The sequence below is a fragment of the Homarus americanus genome, unplaced genomic scaffold, assembly GCF_018991925.1.
Source record: "Homarus americanus isolate GMGI-L3 unplaced genomic scaffold, GMGI_Hamer_2.0 scaffold8446, whole genome shotgun sequence".
Lineage (NCBI taxonomy): Eukaryota > Metazoa > Arthropoda > Malacostraca > Decapoda > Nephropidae > Homarus > Homarus americanus.
The window spans coordinates 1-15,996 of NW_024749431.1; the positions used below are offsets into that span (position 1 = coordinate 1).

Here is a 15,996-nt window from a genome sequence, read left to right on the forward strand (position 1 = left end):
TGTGCTCAACATAAAAGATCGACAGGATCACCTGCCCCGATTCTACAATATCCTACACCGGACCGTCCGTTTGACACAGTCGCTGTTGACTTGTTACAACTCCCAATGAGTCATCAGGGATCAGGATACGTCTTAGTTTGTGTGGATCATTTTTCCAGGTTCGTGGTCTTGGTCCCACTAAAAAGCAAAACGGCCGAAGCAGTAGCCTATGCATTAGTGATGAATCTCATATGTCCATATACTACGCCTAAAGTTCTACTCTCTGATAATGGAACAGAGTTCAAGAATGAGCTAATAGAGCATATATGTTTACAATATGGAATTAAACAAACTTTGTGACAGCTTATCATCCACAGGCTAATGGCCTTGTTGAAAGAACCAATCGTAAAATCCTAGAAATACTGCGTCCAATTGTTAGTGGTTTTCAATACGCATGGGAGGATTGGTTACCGCAGGTTGCAGCGTCGATTAATGGGTCAGTTAATAGCTCTACGGGCAAAACACCCTACTATATTGTCTATGGCACAGATAAACGTCTGCCTTACGACATCCTTACAGAGGCGCCATACCCGGTATATAATATGGATGATTTTGCGGCAAAACAAATTCATGTCTTTACAGAAATTCTAACCAAGTACGATCACAGCTAGCGGCGTCACGCGCCGAAATGATCATCAAACAACATAAACATGCTAAACCTATCGCACTGAACGTTGGGGACGCTGTTATGTTACAGGAACCTGAAAGGAACTCCAAACTTTCGGCGAAATTTTCTGGTCCATTCCGCATAATCTCAAAAGAAGCAGGCAACAAATTCAAAATATGGAAGCCTAATGCACAGATCGCAGATGTCGTGCACGCGGATCAGATAAATGTCTTACCTCCAGTTGATGATAATGTGATTGATACATCCTTACAGACTGTTCAGAAGCAAAATGTCCCAAATGACTATTGTATGAAACTACATTCTGCGAGTAGAAGTTAACTCGTACTTTCGCGTCAGATGGAAAACGTCGACGGCCAACTACAATCAGCATTGGACATTCTTCATGGTCTCAGCACAGCTTCGATGAATTCGACAATAGTTTCATGGACGTTGTCGTTCAAGCTGTATCTCAACAGAATCGTGTTATTTCTCAAACCTTTCACGCGATTACTGCTCTAGAATCAAAGGTTAATGCAATCATAATGGAGTCTAACCAAGTTTCGAGGATTGTTACTAGGTTACAGAAAGCAATCCCGACGTTAGAATGGTTCCTTTACTTCACAGAATATTTGCATGCTGCTGAAATTTCAGTTCATAAAATTGTAACCTCTAAAAATGAATAATAGACAGCATTGTAGATGCCGGGATAGGACGTGTGGACGCGAAGCTTGTGCCTGTGCAGACGCTTCTTGAAGCTTTAAAAATAGCCAAGTTGCAGTCTCATTTAACTCCGATTTTCAGTGACAATGAGATTCAATATCATTACCCACTGTTGGAGTCAACCCTCACGCACAATGCAATTCTGATCCACATTCCTATGCGAGGGCAACATGAGTTTAATGCATGGCATTTAGAACCCTTCCCCTGGTTTGTGAACGACACACTGTATACCCTAGATAGGCCTAAAGAACTTTTCTTAGTAGATGAAGAATATTCATTGTTATCAATAGAGGATTCTGAGGTACTGTCACGGTGTAAGTCGTCTTATCTACACCTACACGTATGTCCAGCCTACAGTACATGTTTGCATTTATTCCTGCTGCAGAGGGAATATGTGAATTGGCAGTCATACAACCAAATGTACGCACAGCGTTAGCGCAATGCAGTTATAGGCCAGTTAGTCTAAAGACTGTGTTCCACGCTCACCTTCACAATGTGCAGTATTTGTTCTTTCCAAATCTCACTACTGTAATTTTAAAATGCCAAAATGGTGTTAAGCAGCTAGTTGTGAAAGGGCCTTACAAGGCTCCTGATTACTGTGAAATCACTTGTAGTACATTACGGACCTTGCCTACTCATCAGCATTTTGCGTTAAATCGAAAACTCAAGTCTGCTTTAATTCCACTTCCTATAATGAATTTCACTATCAAGGATATTCAAATAGTATCAGAGAAATTAAAAGTGTTAGCTTTCTTGAACGAGACACATTTTGCTGATTTGAATAATAACTTGCCATTTAACCTGTCACGGGAATTTGCACTACCAAGTCTTACGATTCCCTCTATTCTGTTAATTCTGGCAATAATGTTCCTGTTCTGTTATTACCGGGCAGTATCATCCAAATTCAACATTGTTCACAACATACTAACCCGTACGACACAAAAGTCTAGGTCCCCTGTAGTAGAGAATACCCCTACAGTAATTTCCCCAGCTTAGTTTCTACATATCTGTTTATAACATGGTTAGGGTTGTCTAGGATGTACTGTACTCTGTGAGTTATTTAGGCCTCACGGAGCTCGGCTGGTAGGTGACCGAGAGATGTAATAGGCCCCTGTCTCATCAACAGAACGTATTATATAAATGGGTCAATACATCTGATATTGTATTCAGATTCACCACCCTGTAACTTTCCACTGTCTATGAGTAAGACATGAGATTGACACGTGAGCGGGCAACTTACCCAAGAGGGCGAGACCCATAGCTCAGCATTTCTGTAAGCACGCACTGCGATGCCCCAAAGCTTCAGTAGCTCACCACAACTCATATCGTAAGGACGTGACCTAACGTTTATCATACATAAATGCCGTCCCTTTCTCATTCACTCCTAGACAGTGAGACTTACGGTTGATATACACTCAGGAATTATATATACAACCTTTTATAATAAAACAAAGGAACTACCGTTTGGGTTTCGTTACTTAAAACCCAAATATAAATATGTGTGAACGGACTGGTTAATTGGACAAGCAGCCGATTCATCGGCTACATGACCTATCCCAGCCCCAGGAAAACACACCCGAGTCCTACGTTTCCTATCTCTCGCACAAAAAGCCCTATCTACAAACCTCATCTGGCTGTCCCCAACTACCACGACCTTACCTGTGGGCAGGGTTTGTACAACTGCCCTTTCCTCTCCTTGATCCATACCGTCCTGCCTCTTCTCTTCCTTGCCAGCTTCCTGCAGCACCTGGTAAGGGTTACTACACTCCACACCCTGGTCAGCTTTCCTGAGCCTGACTCTAGTCCCCTTGGAGACAACCACTCTCCACGCCTGCTCCTCCTTCGCAGGTGTCCTGCTAGGCAGGACACCTACCTGAAGGAGTTCCGTCCTGAGGGCTTCATTTTCCCCCTTTAGAGTGTCAACCTCACTCCTCAACTGCCCCAGCTGCCTTAACAGAGTGGCAAGGAGGTCGTCTCTCCCCACACTCTCCTCCTCTTCCCCCAAGACACAACGATCCAAGGCGCCCATTTTCCTTGGTCTCTAACGGGAGCTTTTGCTGGCACGACCTTCTCCAAGCTGGGTCAGATAGCAACTGACACACACACACACACAATCCTCGACACCGGCTCCTACTACCACCTGAGATCCCTAGTCCGAGAATTGCTGTTCGACACCACAACCGCATCCAGCCCATATGTGCACGAACTGATCGCTATAAGAACAGCCCAGTCCCAACCATTGTAAAAATTATCAATAACTTGTAATAAACCAGTGTATTCACTCCCAGTAAACACTACTCCTTGCACTGTCACTATGTTGAAATGAACTGTAGTTTGAACTTTTCCCCATCTAGTTATTATATGTCTTATTTGTGTCACTTATGTTACTTGTATATTATTTGTAATTCGAAACCCATTCCCCAAATATGTAACTGTATATTTTCAGCCTTCTGGCTGCCAAGCTCTTTCAATAAACCGTTAATTATTATTATTATTATTATTACATGAGATGAGGTTAGCCCTCATCCAACGCTGAAATTCACTCTCTCTCTCTCTAAGGTGGTACGATGGCTGCAGCTTTCTTGAGGTGGGGCAAGGTGTTACCCCTCACCAACACCGCTTTTAGAGGTGTGGGTGGCGGTGGCAGAAGTTTGGGTGTGAGCGGTGAGAGGACTACCAGCAGAGGGGCAATAGGAGTGCCTCATCAGAATACCGTTAGGGTAAGTTTCATCAGCAGCTTAAAGATGTTGAGTTTATTTTGGGTATGAATGTTGTCCCTTTTTTATAATTAATTTATTTATTCAACCATGTGAAGATTAGCACTATAGGTTATTCACCAGAAGATGCTTACCTAGCCAAACGTAATCTAACCTAACCTAATTCCATATAACCTAACCTAACTTAATATAACATAACCTAGCTTTAACCTAACACCCTAACCTTAAGAAACCTAATTAAATGTAACCTGAGTTAACATAACCTATACTAACCAAAGGCTAACTTAACGTTAGTTTATTTAACCACCAGGTGAATTAATCTGTGTGGGGGGGGATTAATCTTCTCGGGGTGCCATTTCTATGTCACCGATAAATTGATAGATACTTTCTTCATCTTCTTTTCATCTCATTGGATGAATAATCTGTAAGATCAGAATAGTGGATTATTTCCATCGTGGCGGCGGCTACGTTATCGTGCGCTTAAAGCAGGCAAAATGACCTAACCTAACCTAACCGCACCTAACCTAACCTAACCTAACCTAACCTAACCAGGATCAGGCGTCTTCGTCGTCGTCGGTCGAGTCACTGCCAGGGGAGGCGGACGTGGTTGTGGTGGGGGGAGGAGTGGCTGGGTGTAGCGTCCTCTACCACCTTGCCAAGCTTGGCCTCACCAACACTATCCTTCTCGAGGCTCATCAGCTCACTGCAGGTATGTGTGTATGAGAGAGAGAACAATGATGCGGTAATTGTAATAATTAATGGGTTATTGAAAAGAACATAGCAAGCTGGATATATATATATATATATATATATATATATATATATATATATATATATATATATATATATATATATATATATATATATATATATATATATACTTTTAGTCCATATAACACGGCGCCATCAGCTCGATGAACAGGCTTTGTGTGAAATATAACAGAGTCTAGAACTGCTTTTAGTGTCCTTGTGGCCTAGCCGGTAAGCGTTCCCTAGTCCCACCCAGTAGGTCGAGGGTTCGATTCCTTGCTGGTGAGGTCGTTGATTATATGTTCAAAGTCCGCGTGTTATATGGACTAAAAATGAAGTATATATATGTACCTCGCGTTTCATACCAGCTGGATTCGGTAAAATGCTACTGACACCACATACGAGGCACGGGCAGTTTCCCAATGAGGTTCACGGCGCCATCAGCTCGATGAACAGGCTTTGTGTGAAATATAACAGAGTCTAGAACTGCTTTTAGTGTCCTTGTGGCCTAGCCGGTAAGCGTTCCCTAGTCCCACCCAGTAGGTCGAGGGTTCGATTCATTGCTGGTGAGGTCTTAAAATAGTGATAATATTTTCTCAGTGACTGATATTGTCTTGCTGTGTGTAGTTAATATTTCTTATATAATTTTGATAGTATTGTTTTTAATGTTTGTGTCACTAATTGATGCCAGAGAATGAGGGAACTGTTTTTCAGATGAGGTTCCTCCTTTCTGTTGTAAGTGATACTGTGATTTAGTTCCTTTAATGCAGGTAATATTTCTTTATAATTTCTATTTTTTATACCATTTCCTCAGTGAGTGATATTATTTTGTTGAAAACCCTTAAGGCCTGCATCTGTTGGTAACATAATTTTATTGAGTGCCCTTAAGGCCTATTCATGGTGGAGTTAATAATTTCTTATTTTTATACCATTTTCTCAGTGATTGATATTATTTTGTTGAAAGCCCTTAAGGCCTGTTTCATGTGCACAAGCAACAATTCGTAATACTTTGAATTTATTTTTGTCTAATGAGGCATTGTCTGAGTTTCTAATAATTTCAATATCATGTATAACTTTTATTCCCCAGAGTAGTGTTTTAAGTTCAGGTTAAGAGGTGCTCATAGGTTGGTGTACCATTATTTGATTGTGTCTGTAGTGTTGGAGGGAATATAAGTGTCTAAATTTTACAGTGTGTCTCATTCATCCCAGTCACGGATGCTATCTTTCCACGTGTCACGGAGAATTCATTTTGTGTAGTAAAATTAAGTGTTCTTGGGCTGGTTCGGATTTTTCTCCAAGGGGCGCTTCCACTGCAATTTCAATCTAATAATTAATAAACCCCAAGTCAAGTGAGAAATTAAAGTCCAGTAATTCCGACCGGTTACATATATATATATATATATATATATATATATATATATATATATATATATATATATATATATATATATATATATATATATCTTGATAAAATCACACGGGAAAAGGGAAACAACGGAGCACCTTAGCATAACCATGGTCTTGGTATGGTGCTGTAGTCGGGAGCAGAGTTGTTGACGCAGATCCGAATGGTAGAATCGTCGTGTGTGTGTGTTTCCCGTCTTAGTACACGAACCTTTTTGAATATCCTCGAGTCTGACTCCCAACATTAGTAACACATCTCCTCCCATCACTCAGGGACCACTTGGCACACAGCTGGACTCTTTTACCGTCTATCGAGTAATGAGGTGGACTGCATGCTGCATGGCTCAACTATGAGGATCTGTCTGTCCCTGGAGGAGGAAACCGGCGTCAACCCCGGCTGGATCAACAACGGCTCCCTCTTCCTCACCTCCAGGAAGGTAGGGAGAGATACATGTATAGGGCGATTTACTGTGGTCATGGCTGTACTTGGATTGCTTGTCAGGGAGCTAAGAGATAAGATACTTTTGGATAGAGACGGATGGACAGACATTTTGATAGAGAATGATGGATATGTTGGAAGGCCTGTGATGTAGATTCTCACAGTCCAATGGAAGGAGTGTTGGTTCCACCGTGACATCGTGGGAGATTTCCTTCGGTATATTTGCTGTGAGATCCCTTACTTCGTCATGCCTCATGCATACGACCCCCCCTTCTTGCACACCACGGCGTGGTCGATGTCATAGAATGAGCCACACACGCATTGGGTGGGCAAACCTTCTACTGGCCAACAATACCTTAGAGCAGGGATCACCAAACTACGACCCGCGGGCCGGATCCCAAGTCCTTCCCCGGCTCGTGATAGCTCAAAACTACGCTCTGACGTTACCAGAGCTTTCGTTCTGGCTTGCAAGTATTGAACAGAATGATTATGCGGCCCGCGCTCGTCATTCTTTCAGTTATCCGGCCCACTGTGAAAAAAGTTTGGTGACCCCAGCCTTAGAGCAATGGCAATCGTATTCTTGTTTATTAAGGCTGAAGACTTTTACCTTATCGGTAACGTTGTTAGCCAGTTCGAGGCTGCCACACAACCTCTGCCATTTCACTGCTCCATTGCATATTTTGTGGGTTTCAGATAGGCTTTGTTTAGTTTTCATCTGAAGTGGTAAAACAGGAACCTCTATAATGATAATGGAATGGAATTGCTTGGCCATGGAGACGTCGGAGGCTGCCCCCTCACCCCCCCCCCCCATCTCTCCGCCAGTGAACACATGATCACCTTTTACATTAACGAAATTATTACCTTGGGCATGGGTACCGCAATACTGTTACTGACACGAAGAATCAGTAAATCTGGTTAGTGTTTATTGTTTTATTTCCTTCAAAATGTGAACTGTGTATGTATTGCACCTACGAGTATATTTGGACCTATTATTAATGTCAAAGTAAACGCATATTTATGCTGCGTCATTCCTCATTAGCCCAAACTGATAATGTGTGTGTCTACTGATAGGCAGTTAAGAGAGAGAGAGAGAGAGCAACCAAGAAAACATAGATTTCCTATTTTTTTAAGGATGTAAGATATCGACATCTTAATGAATATAAAAATAGCTGTTAAACTCTAACTCTGCTGGAGTTAACACCTTTACTTGCCAAGCTCCTTTCACTCCCAGATACTTCCCTCCCCCCCCCTCCACATGGCCCTACGCCATCTATGAGTAAACTTATCGACTGTTTCTGACTGACAACGGAGGGAGAGAATGATCCGACTATATATCCGGCATGTACACACGAACACACACACATACAAGCGCGCTGTTGCCATTTCAGCCATATCTCGCGTACAGGTGGACCAGGCGGAATTGTTGCAAAGTGTACATTGTCATGGCGACAGGGTCCCCATGCTTTGCTCCCTCTGTTGACTGTATGGTGGTATCACTTCTTTGGGCCTTGAAGCTTGATATATAGAGGTCTGAAGGTCTCCTCTAGGTGTTTTCAACATACAGTGTTAAGCTTGGACACTTGATCTTGATGCTGTGCAGTGTAGTGTGGCTTTGCTGTTGATTATGTTGAATGCGTTGGAAGCGTCAACTTGGAGAATGGCATCACAGTCGCGCTGCTCAAATATCTTTCTCATGGCGTGAATGACAGCCTCACGAACAGCCTGGTAGCCAGCAAATACTTGCAGGTTTCCTGCAGCTGCCCTGACATCATCATTAACCACCTCCATTATGACTTTTTCCAATGATCCGTCTCAGCACTTCCCCCACTCCTATGGGCTTACATCCTGTATTTTTATCTAAGGGGATGAAGCAGCAGGCCATCAGAGATGTAGGTGATGACAGCAAGAGGTTGCGAGCTTTCTTGTAAGGGCGGCGTGGCATTGCAGAGATCACTTGCTGCGTCGCCAAACTTGTTAGTGCTAAGAATGACTCTCCAACCGTCTTCATCCAGGCCGGCCAGCCCCTCCCTCTGTCTTCAGTGCTTTTTTCCACACCATCTCTCCTGTTATTTTCTCGAGCATGACCGTAATTGAAGGGTTGTAGGCACCGTGGAACCTGATGCATTCCTGTGCACTTGCAGGGGGATGTTTTTCCTTCAGTTGCTGTAAGGTCTCTCTGTTTTTTGGTAGCACACCACCAGAAGATTCCTTTGAGAGAGATCTTACCGCCGTATACACTTTCCCGCACGCATCTTGTTACCAAACTTTCTGGCAACATCCTCAGTGACTTACTTTCTGTCTCCTGTGAATTTTTCTTTTGCAGTGGTCTTGCCTCCTGTAGGGGATCATCTAGAGCTCCGTTCTGCCACATTGTCTGTCTTCTCTTCATTACTACCACATCTTCCTTGTGCTTACTCCTTGCGTGAGTTCTCTGGCAGAATAAATAGGGTATTATTGCCAGTATATGAAGAGCTAATGGGGCCAAGGAGCTGTTATGAGTGCAATTGTATATGAGGCGAGTCATCTCCCTGATCGTTTCTTTGGTGGCCTCACACATAGGTGGTTCAAAGAGGTTAGCTGGCGACTACTACTACTACTTTTTTTTTTTTTTTTTTTAAACGTGCCTCCAGCCTCCCCAATAGCCACACCTTCGCCACCATTTATTTACCTTAATATTAAATATCCTAATACATAAGAAGCTATCCTATCTGTGTTAAACTAGTTGAGCCGCAGATCTATGCGGCATTCAGTGACTGTAGCCTCGTAGTCAATATCTGCAGCAGTTGTCGGAATTGGGGCAGAAGCTCTCGTTTCCCTGAGGCAGAGCAAAGCCGACCGAAGGAGAGAGAAAGACAGTCGACATCTCATCCAGGCTGTAACAAAACTTCTGGGCTGCTGCTTCTGTTCGGAGATCACCTCCGCGAGTCTGGCGTAGAAACATCTTGCACTTGGTCCCATCCCACCAAAGGTTGTGAACACTAGGGGAGTGAAGCTGCCTTGGTCAACGTTTTGGATTCTCTCCCCATATGCCCTTATCTTGTCGTTCTCGTTCCTCCTATGTGCAGCATCGAGAGCTAGGTTACGGTGACATGCGGCCATGGGATCAAAAATCCTGATGTCGAAGAAAGCTCGCTGTCCTCGCGTCCAGAATCCTCGAGCACTGACGTCAACACGGGCTTCGTTAGATGTGTTTGAAGTCCTATGTTGGAGGATCTCACCATCCAATGGAAGGAGGGTCGGTTCTACCATGACATCCCGGCAGATTTCCTTCAACATATTTGCTGTAAGGTCCCTTACTTCATCATGCCTCATGCATATGAAGCCCCCTTTCTTGCACACCATGGCGTGATCGCCGTCATAGGAAGAGACACACACGCATTGGGAGGGCAAACCTTCTACTGGCCGACCGTACCTTAGAGCAATGGCATCTGTAAATTCTTGTTTGTTAAGACTGAAACCATTTGCCCTTATCGGTAACGTAGTTAACCAGTTCGAGGCGCCCACCTCCTGCGCTATAGCTACTTTTTTTTTCAAATTTTCTGGAACCTGCAGCAACAGTTGCTGCAACTTATCATTTTGGCATTGCTGTCGATCTGTCGTAATGGACCTACGAATCTCGTTTACTTCACCGGTCACGACCTCCCCTGTTGCGTTCTGGGCTATTTCGTGGTCCGTGAGGGCTGCCGTGAGCTTAAGTGAATTTTGATGTTCGGTGGCTGCAATCTCCTCTGGATTGGTTAGTCCCAGCCCTCCCAGTCTTGATGGAAGTGCAAGAAGTTCTCTTTCTGCTGGGGTTAAGTGAGTGTGTTTCACTAATTTGGGAATGAACTTGACACTGATAGCTTCTTCCAGAGGGTGGGGGAGGGGTCCGATACCAGGGATAGTACGCATCAGGTAGTTCCAACGATGCTTGACTCCATGGGTGAATGCAGCGAAAGCCACATGTGGCTCTGTGTTAGCAATCACAGACAGAGCTTGGATTTCCCTAACCCACTCATTCACCTTTCCCGCTACGTACTCGGTCTTGAAGTCCGTAGTGCCAATTACTGTGCCTAGATGTCTTTGGCCGTCCTTAGTTATTTTGACTTCGCTTCCGCCAAAAACCTCCTTTGCCCGTTCATAATGTTCTGGCTTCACGATGAGGAAGGACTTGCTGGCGTTTGGGTGGTACCCTATTTGTGGACCTCGCGATGTTACCAAGTCCCACCACTTTTTGATGTCCTCCACTTTTCCTGCTCCTGTAAGGTCGTCAGCATACGCCACTTGTTTGACCCTAGTTGTTTCAAATTTTATTTCTTGTTGGAGCACTGATAGGCCTATTGCATACATTGCCATTGCAACAGGGTCCCCCTGTGTTGTTCCCTCGGTTGACTGTAAGATGGTATCACCTCTTAGGGCCTTGTTGTTTACTATATAGAGGTCTGATGGATTCCTATATGAGTTTTCAACGTACATTGCAAAGCTTGGACACTTGATCTTGATGTTGTGCAGTGCGGCCTTGCGGTTAAGTATGTTGAATGCGTTTGAAGCGTCGACCAGGAGAACGGTCTCACAATCACGTTGCTCAAATATCGTTCTCATGGCGTGAATGGCAGCTTCCCCTCCAGCTTGTTGTGCCAGCACAAACTTGCAGGTTCCCTGCTGCTGCCCTGACATCGTCCTTTACCACCTCCATTATGCATTTACCGATGATCCGCCTCAGCACTTCCCCCACTCCTATTGGCCTACATCCTGGATTCTTATCCAGGGGAATGAGGCGGCAGGCCGTCAGAGCATGAAGGTGATGGCAGCATGAGGATGCCAGCTTTCTTGCAAGGACGGCAATGGCCGTGCAGAGATCACTTGCTGCGGGGCCAAACTTGTTAGTGCTGAGGATGACTCTCCATCCGTTTGCATCCAGACCTGAAGGGCCGGCACCTCCCCGAGTCTTCAGTGCCTTTTTCCACACCATCCCTCCTGTTATTTTCTCGAATAGGACAGCATTTGGTGAGATATAGGCACCCTGAAACCTGATGCCTTCGTCATCACTTGCAGAGGGATGTTTTTCTTTCAGTTGTTTTAAAGTCTCTCTGTTTATTGGCAGGACCCCACCGGTGGATTCCTCTGTGAGAGATCTTACCGCCAAAGACACTTTTCCCACACGCATTTTGTTTCCAAACTTCCTTGCCGCATCATCAGTGTTTTGCTTTCCGTCTCCTGAAGATTTTAGTCTCTCCTGCAGTGTTCTTGCTTCACATAGGAGATCATCAAGGGCCCCCTTCTGCCACAATGTCAGTCTTCTCTTCATTGCTGCCGCATTTTCTTTGTGCTTAGTCTTTGTTGTGTGTCCTCTGACAGAATAGATGTGGTATTATTGCCAGTATATGAAGAGCTAACGGGGCAAGGAGGCGGTCTTGAGTGTACTCAGTTATGAGACTAATCATCTCCCGTATCATTTCTTTGGTGGCCGCACACTTAGGTGGTTCAAACAGGTTTGCTGGCGACCACCTGACAATTTCTGAGTATGTTTTTCTACGAATACTTTTTTTTTTAAACAAAATAATAACGTGGCCTCCATCCTCCCCTAATTGCCACACCTTCGCCGCCATTTTATTACCTTAAAATTAAATATCCTAATACATAAGTAGCTATCCTAGCTGTATTGAGTTAGTTGAGCCACAGATCTATGCGGCATTCAGTGACAGTAGCCTCATACTCAATATCTGCAGCAGTTGTTGGAGTTGGGGCAGAAGCTCTCGTTCCCCTGAGGCAGAGCAAAGTCGACCGAAGGAGAGAGAAAGACAGTCGACATCTCATCCAGGCTGTAACATAACTTCTTGGCTGCTGCTTCTGTTCGGAGATCACCTCCGAGAGTCTGGAGTAGAAACATCTTGCACTTGGTCCCATCCCACCAGAGGTTGTGAACACTAGAGGAGTGAAGCTGCCTTGATCAACGTTTTGAATTCTCTCCCCATATGGTGACATGCGGCCATGGGATAAAAAATCCTGATGTCGAAGAAAGCTCGCTGTCCCCGCTTCCAGAATCCTCGAGCACTGACGTCCACACGGGCTTCGTTAGATGTGTTTGAAGTCCTGTGTTGGAAGATCTCACCATCCAATGGAAGGAGGGTCGGTTCTACCATGACATCCCGGCTGGTTTCCTTCAACATATTTGCTGTGAGGTCCCTTACCTCGTCATGCCTCATGCATATGAAGCCCCCTTTCTTGCACACCATGGTGTGATCAACGTCATAGGAAGAGCCACACACGCATTGGGAGGGCAAACCTTCTACTGGCCAACCGTACCTTAGAGCAATGGCATCTGTAAATTCTTGTTTATTAAGACTGAAACCATTTGCCCTTATCGGTAACGTAGTTAACCAGTTCGAGGCGCCCACCTCCTGAGCTATAGCTACTTTTTTTCTTAAAATTCTCTGGTACTTGCAGCAACAGTTGCTGCAGTTTATCACTTTGGCTGTGCTGTCGTTCTGTCGTCATGGACCTTCGAATCTTGTTTACTTCTCTGGTATCCACCTCCCCTGTTGTGTTCTGAGCTATTATGTGGTTCGTGAGGGCTGCCGTGAGCTTAACTGAATTTTGATGTTCGGTGGCAGCAATCGCCTCTGGATTGGTCAATCCCATTCCTCCCAGTCTCGGTGGTAGCGCAAGGAGTGATTTTTCTGCTGGGGTTAAGTGAGGGTGTTTTACTAATTTGGTAATGAAATTGACGTTGATAGGTTCTTCCATAGGGTGGAGGAGGGGTCTGATATCAGGGATAGTGCGCATCAGGTAGTTCCAGTGATGCTTGACTCCATGGGTGAATGCTGCAAATGCCGCATGTGGCTTTGTGTTAGCAATCTCAGACAGAGCTTGGATTTCCCTAACCCACTCATTCACCTTTCCCATTACGTACTCGGTCTTGAAGTCCGTCGTGCCGATTACCAAACCTAGGTGTCTTTGGCCATCCTTTGTTATTTTGACCTCACTTCCACCGAACACCTCCATTGCCCGTTCATAATGTTCTGGCTTCACAATGAGGAAGGACTTGCCATCGATTGGGTGGTACCCTATTTGTGGACCTCGTGATGTTACCAGGTCCCACCACTTTTTGATGTCCTCCACTTTTCCTGCTCTTGTAAGGTTGTCAGTGTACGCCACTTGCTTGACCTCAGTTGTTTAAAATTTTATTGTATGTTGAAACACGGATAGGCCTATTGCACACATTGCAATTGCAACAGCGTTCCCCTGCGTTGTTCCCTCGGTTGACTGTATGATGGTATCACCTCTTAGAGCCTTGTTGTTTACTGTATAGAGGTCTGATGGATTCCTATAGGAAAATCATCTTGTAATTTTACAATTAGTTTGTCATGAATATAGATTACGCAGATGTACAAATTAGCATGTATAATGGCATTGCAGGTGCACAGTGTACATAGACCCCAAAGGTATACAGTTTCCAATGTAAAATCGCCCCCAAAAGTATCTCTACGATTTTGTATTAGTCAATATAATACAACAAGAGTCGCGATGTTCATCTTGAAATTCATCGAATACCACCATAAATATACTTTTTAGAGTGAGTGGGGGTACTTTAACAGTGCAGGTAAATAATCAGTAAAACAATTAGACCATGGATACGTACGATAAATCCATTCGCTGCTTATTTCCAGTAGGGTCTTTTAAACATAATTTGGATTTAATGGTAAAGATTGATGTTTGAAATTGTATGTATAATCACAAAAAGCTAAGTAAAAAGATAAATGGGAAAATTAATAGATTATAATTATGTTAAAAATCCCACAAAAGGGAATCTGTACAAAATTACATTGGTGAGGTTTTATCCTGTTCCATATAGACTGACTAAAATGATGTCGTTCAGCTTGTACGGGCTAAAGGTGATCCTTGTGCGATGAGACTTCCTACTGTGCCACTGACGCTTAAGATGCCAGGGTGTCTCAAAAAGTGTATACATACTGCGTTAAAATTTTCATGGAGAACGCATGTACGCTTATAAAGGGTGTCCACATGGAACTTTCACAAATTTGAATAAACATAACTTTCAAGTGGGATCATATAATTTAATGCAGAGAGACTCATATGTATAGTAGTATGTTGAAACGATTGGCGTGTAATTAAGTGCATGCAAGATACTCAACTAAAGTGGTTTGCTAGACGTATAGAATGCAGTGGTGAGGAAGACCCCGATCTAAAGTGCTATGTAAGACTATAATGAAGTGTTTTCAGGAAGATCAACCCCGGGAGCGTCAGCAGAGCCTCGAGCAGATGATGAGCTTGAGTAAGGTGTTCGGGGTGGAGAGTCATTTGCTAAACCCCGCCCAGATCAAGGATTTGCACCCGCTGTTGAACGTCAACGACCTGCAAAGTGCCGTGTACACTCCCACTGATGGTTTGTGTGCTCCTTCCCTCCCTCCCCTCCTTCATTCCTCCCTTCTTCCTTGTCTTTCTTGCTTCTTTCCTTTCCCTCCCTGCTTCCTTTCCTTTCAATCCCTGCCTCCTGGTTTCCCTTCCTTTCTGCCTCCCTACCCTCCTCCATTTCCATTGTTATTCCTTTGTTATATTATTATTGGTATTAGCAGATGTACACCTGCGCATATACACTACACATTGTCTCCTGTAGTAGATGGCTGTTCCTGCAGGTTCAATGGATCCAGCTGGCATTTGCCTGGCGTTGACGCGGGCGGCGAGATGGGCAGGGGCTCGGGTGGTCGAAGGATGCCGGGTCACCGACATCACTACAGCAGAGACGACGCTGGGGGGCAGAAAGGTGACTGAGGTACACACAACCAGAGGCGTCATCAAGACAAATGTTGTCGTCAACGCTACAGGTATTACAGGGCTACTAGATATCAGGTCCTCTCACGAAGTGCACACACACACACCTGTAAGGCCTATGAGTAGTGGGACTTGCCAGTAGACTGTCCCACTTAAAAGTAACTTTGCTTGTAGTTATTTAGAGTCCCATTGTGATCAAAAAAATATCAGAGACTGTCGATAATTGATGTCTACCTTGGTTTCACGTCTTCCATAAAGGTGAATGAGATATACACGACATTTGTGTGTATGTACGAGGTGTATTTACAGACCCAAACTACAGCTGTACAGAGAAATAGGCTGGCTCCGTGATCTAGTACTGAGGTTGTTATAGTGTTAGTTGCTCTAGAGCTCAGGTGGTCTCAGTGTTAGGTATTCTAGTACTGAGGTGTTCTCAGTGATAGATGTGTACTGTCTGGGGTCCAGCAAAAGACAAACTCAAGGGCCTGGCATGTAACCACGCCCGGCGAGTGTAATTCACACACACACCCCGAGAGTCATCCGTGAGT

At 44.3% G+C, this 15,996-nt stretch overlaps 1 protein-coding gene across 1 annotated transcript; it reads left to right on the forward strand.

Annotated features, from left to right (window-relative positions):
• Nucleotides 1-3,917: 3,917 nt before the first annotated feature.
• Nucleotides 3,918-15,605, forward strand: LOC121853362 (sarcosine dehydrogenase, mitochondrial-like). Its single transcript, XM_042347434.1, has 5 exons — nt 3,918-4,086; nt 4,636-4,792; nt 6,511-6,674; nt 14,900-15,062; nt 15,313-15,605. The coding sequence occupies exons 1-5, from the start codon at nt 3,934-3,936 to the stop codon at nt 15,588-15,590; spliced, it is 915 nt and encodes a 304-aa protein (XP_042203368.1). The 5' UTR covers nt 3,918-3,933; the 3' UTR covers nt 15,591-15,605.
• The last annotated feature ends 391 nt before the right edge of the window (nt 15,606-15,996 follow it).

Excerpts from the sequence above, each read along its gene's own strand:
- LOC121853362 (XM_042347434.1), top strand. The coding sequence starts at position 3,934 with ATGGCTGCAGCTTTCTTGAGGTGGGGCAAGGTGTTACCCCTCACCAAC. Across the intron at positions 6,675-14,899 it reads TCTTCCTCACCTCCAGGAAG|GAAGATCAACCCCGGGAGCG; the intron begins GTAGGGAGAGAT and ends AAGTGTTTTCAG. Across the intron at positions 15,063-15,312 it reads CGTGTACACTCCCACTGATG|GTTCAATGGATCCAGCTGGC; the intron begins GTTTGTGTGCTC and ends CTGTTCCTGCAG.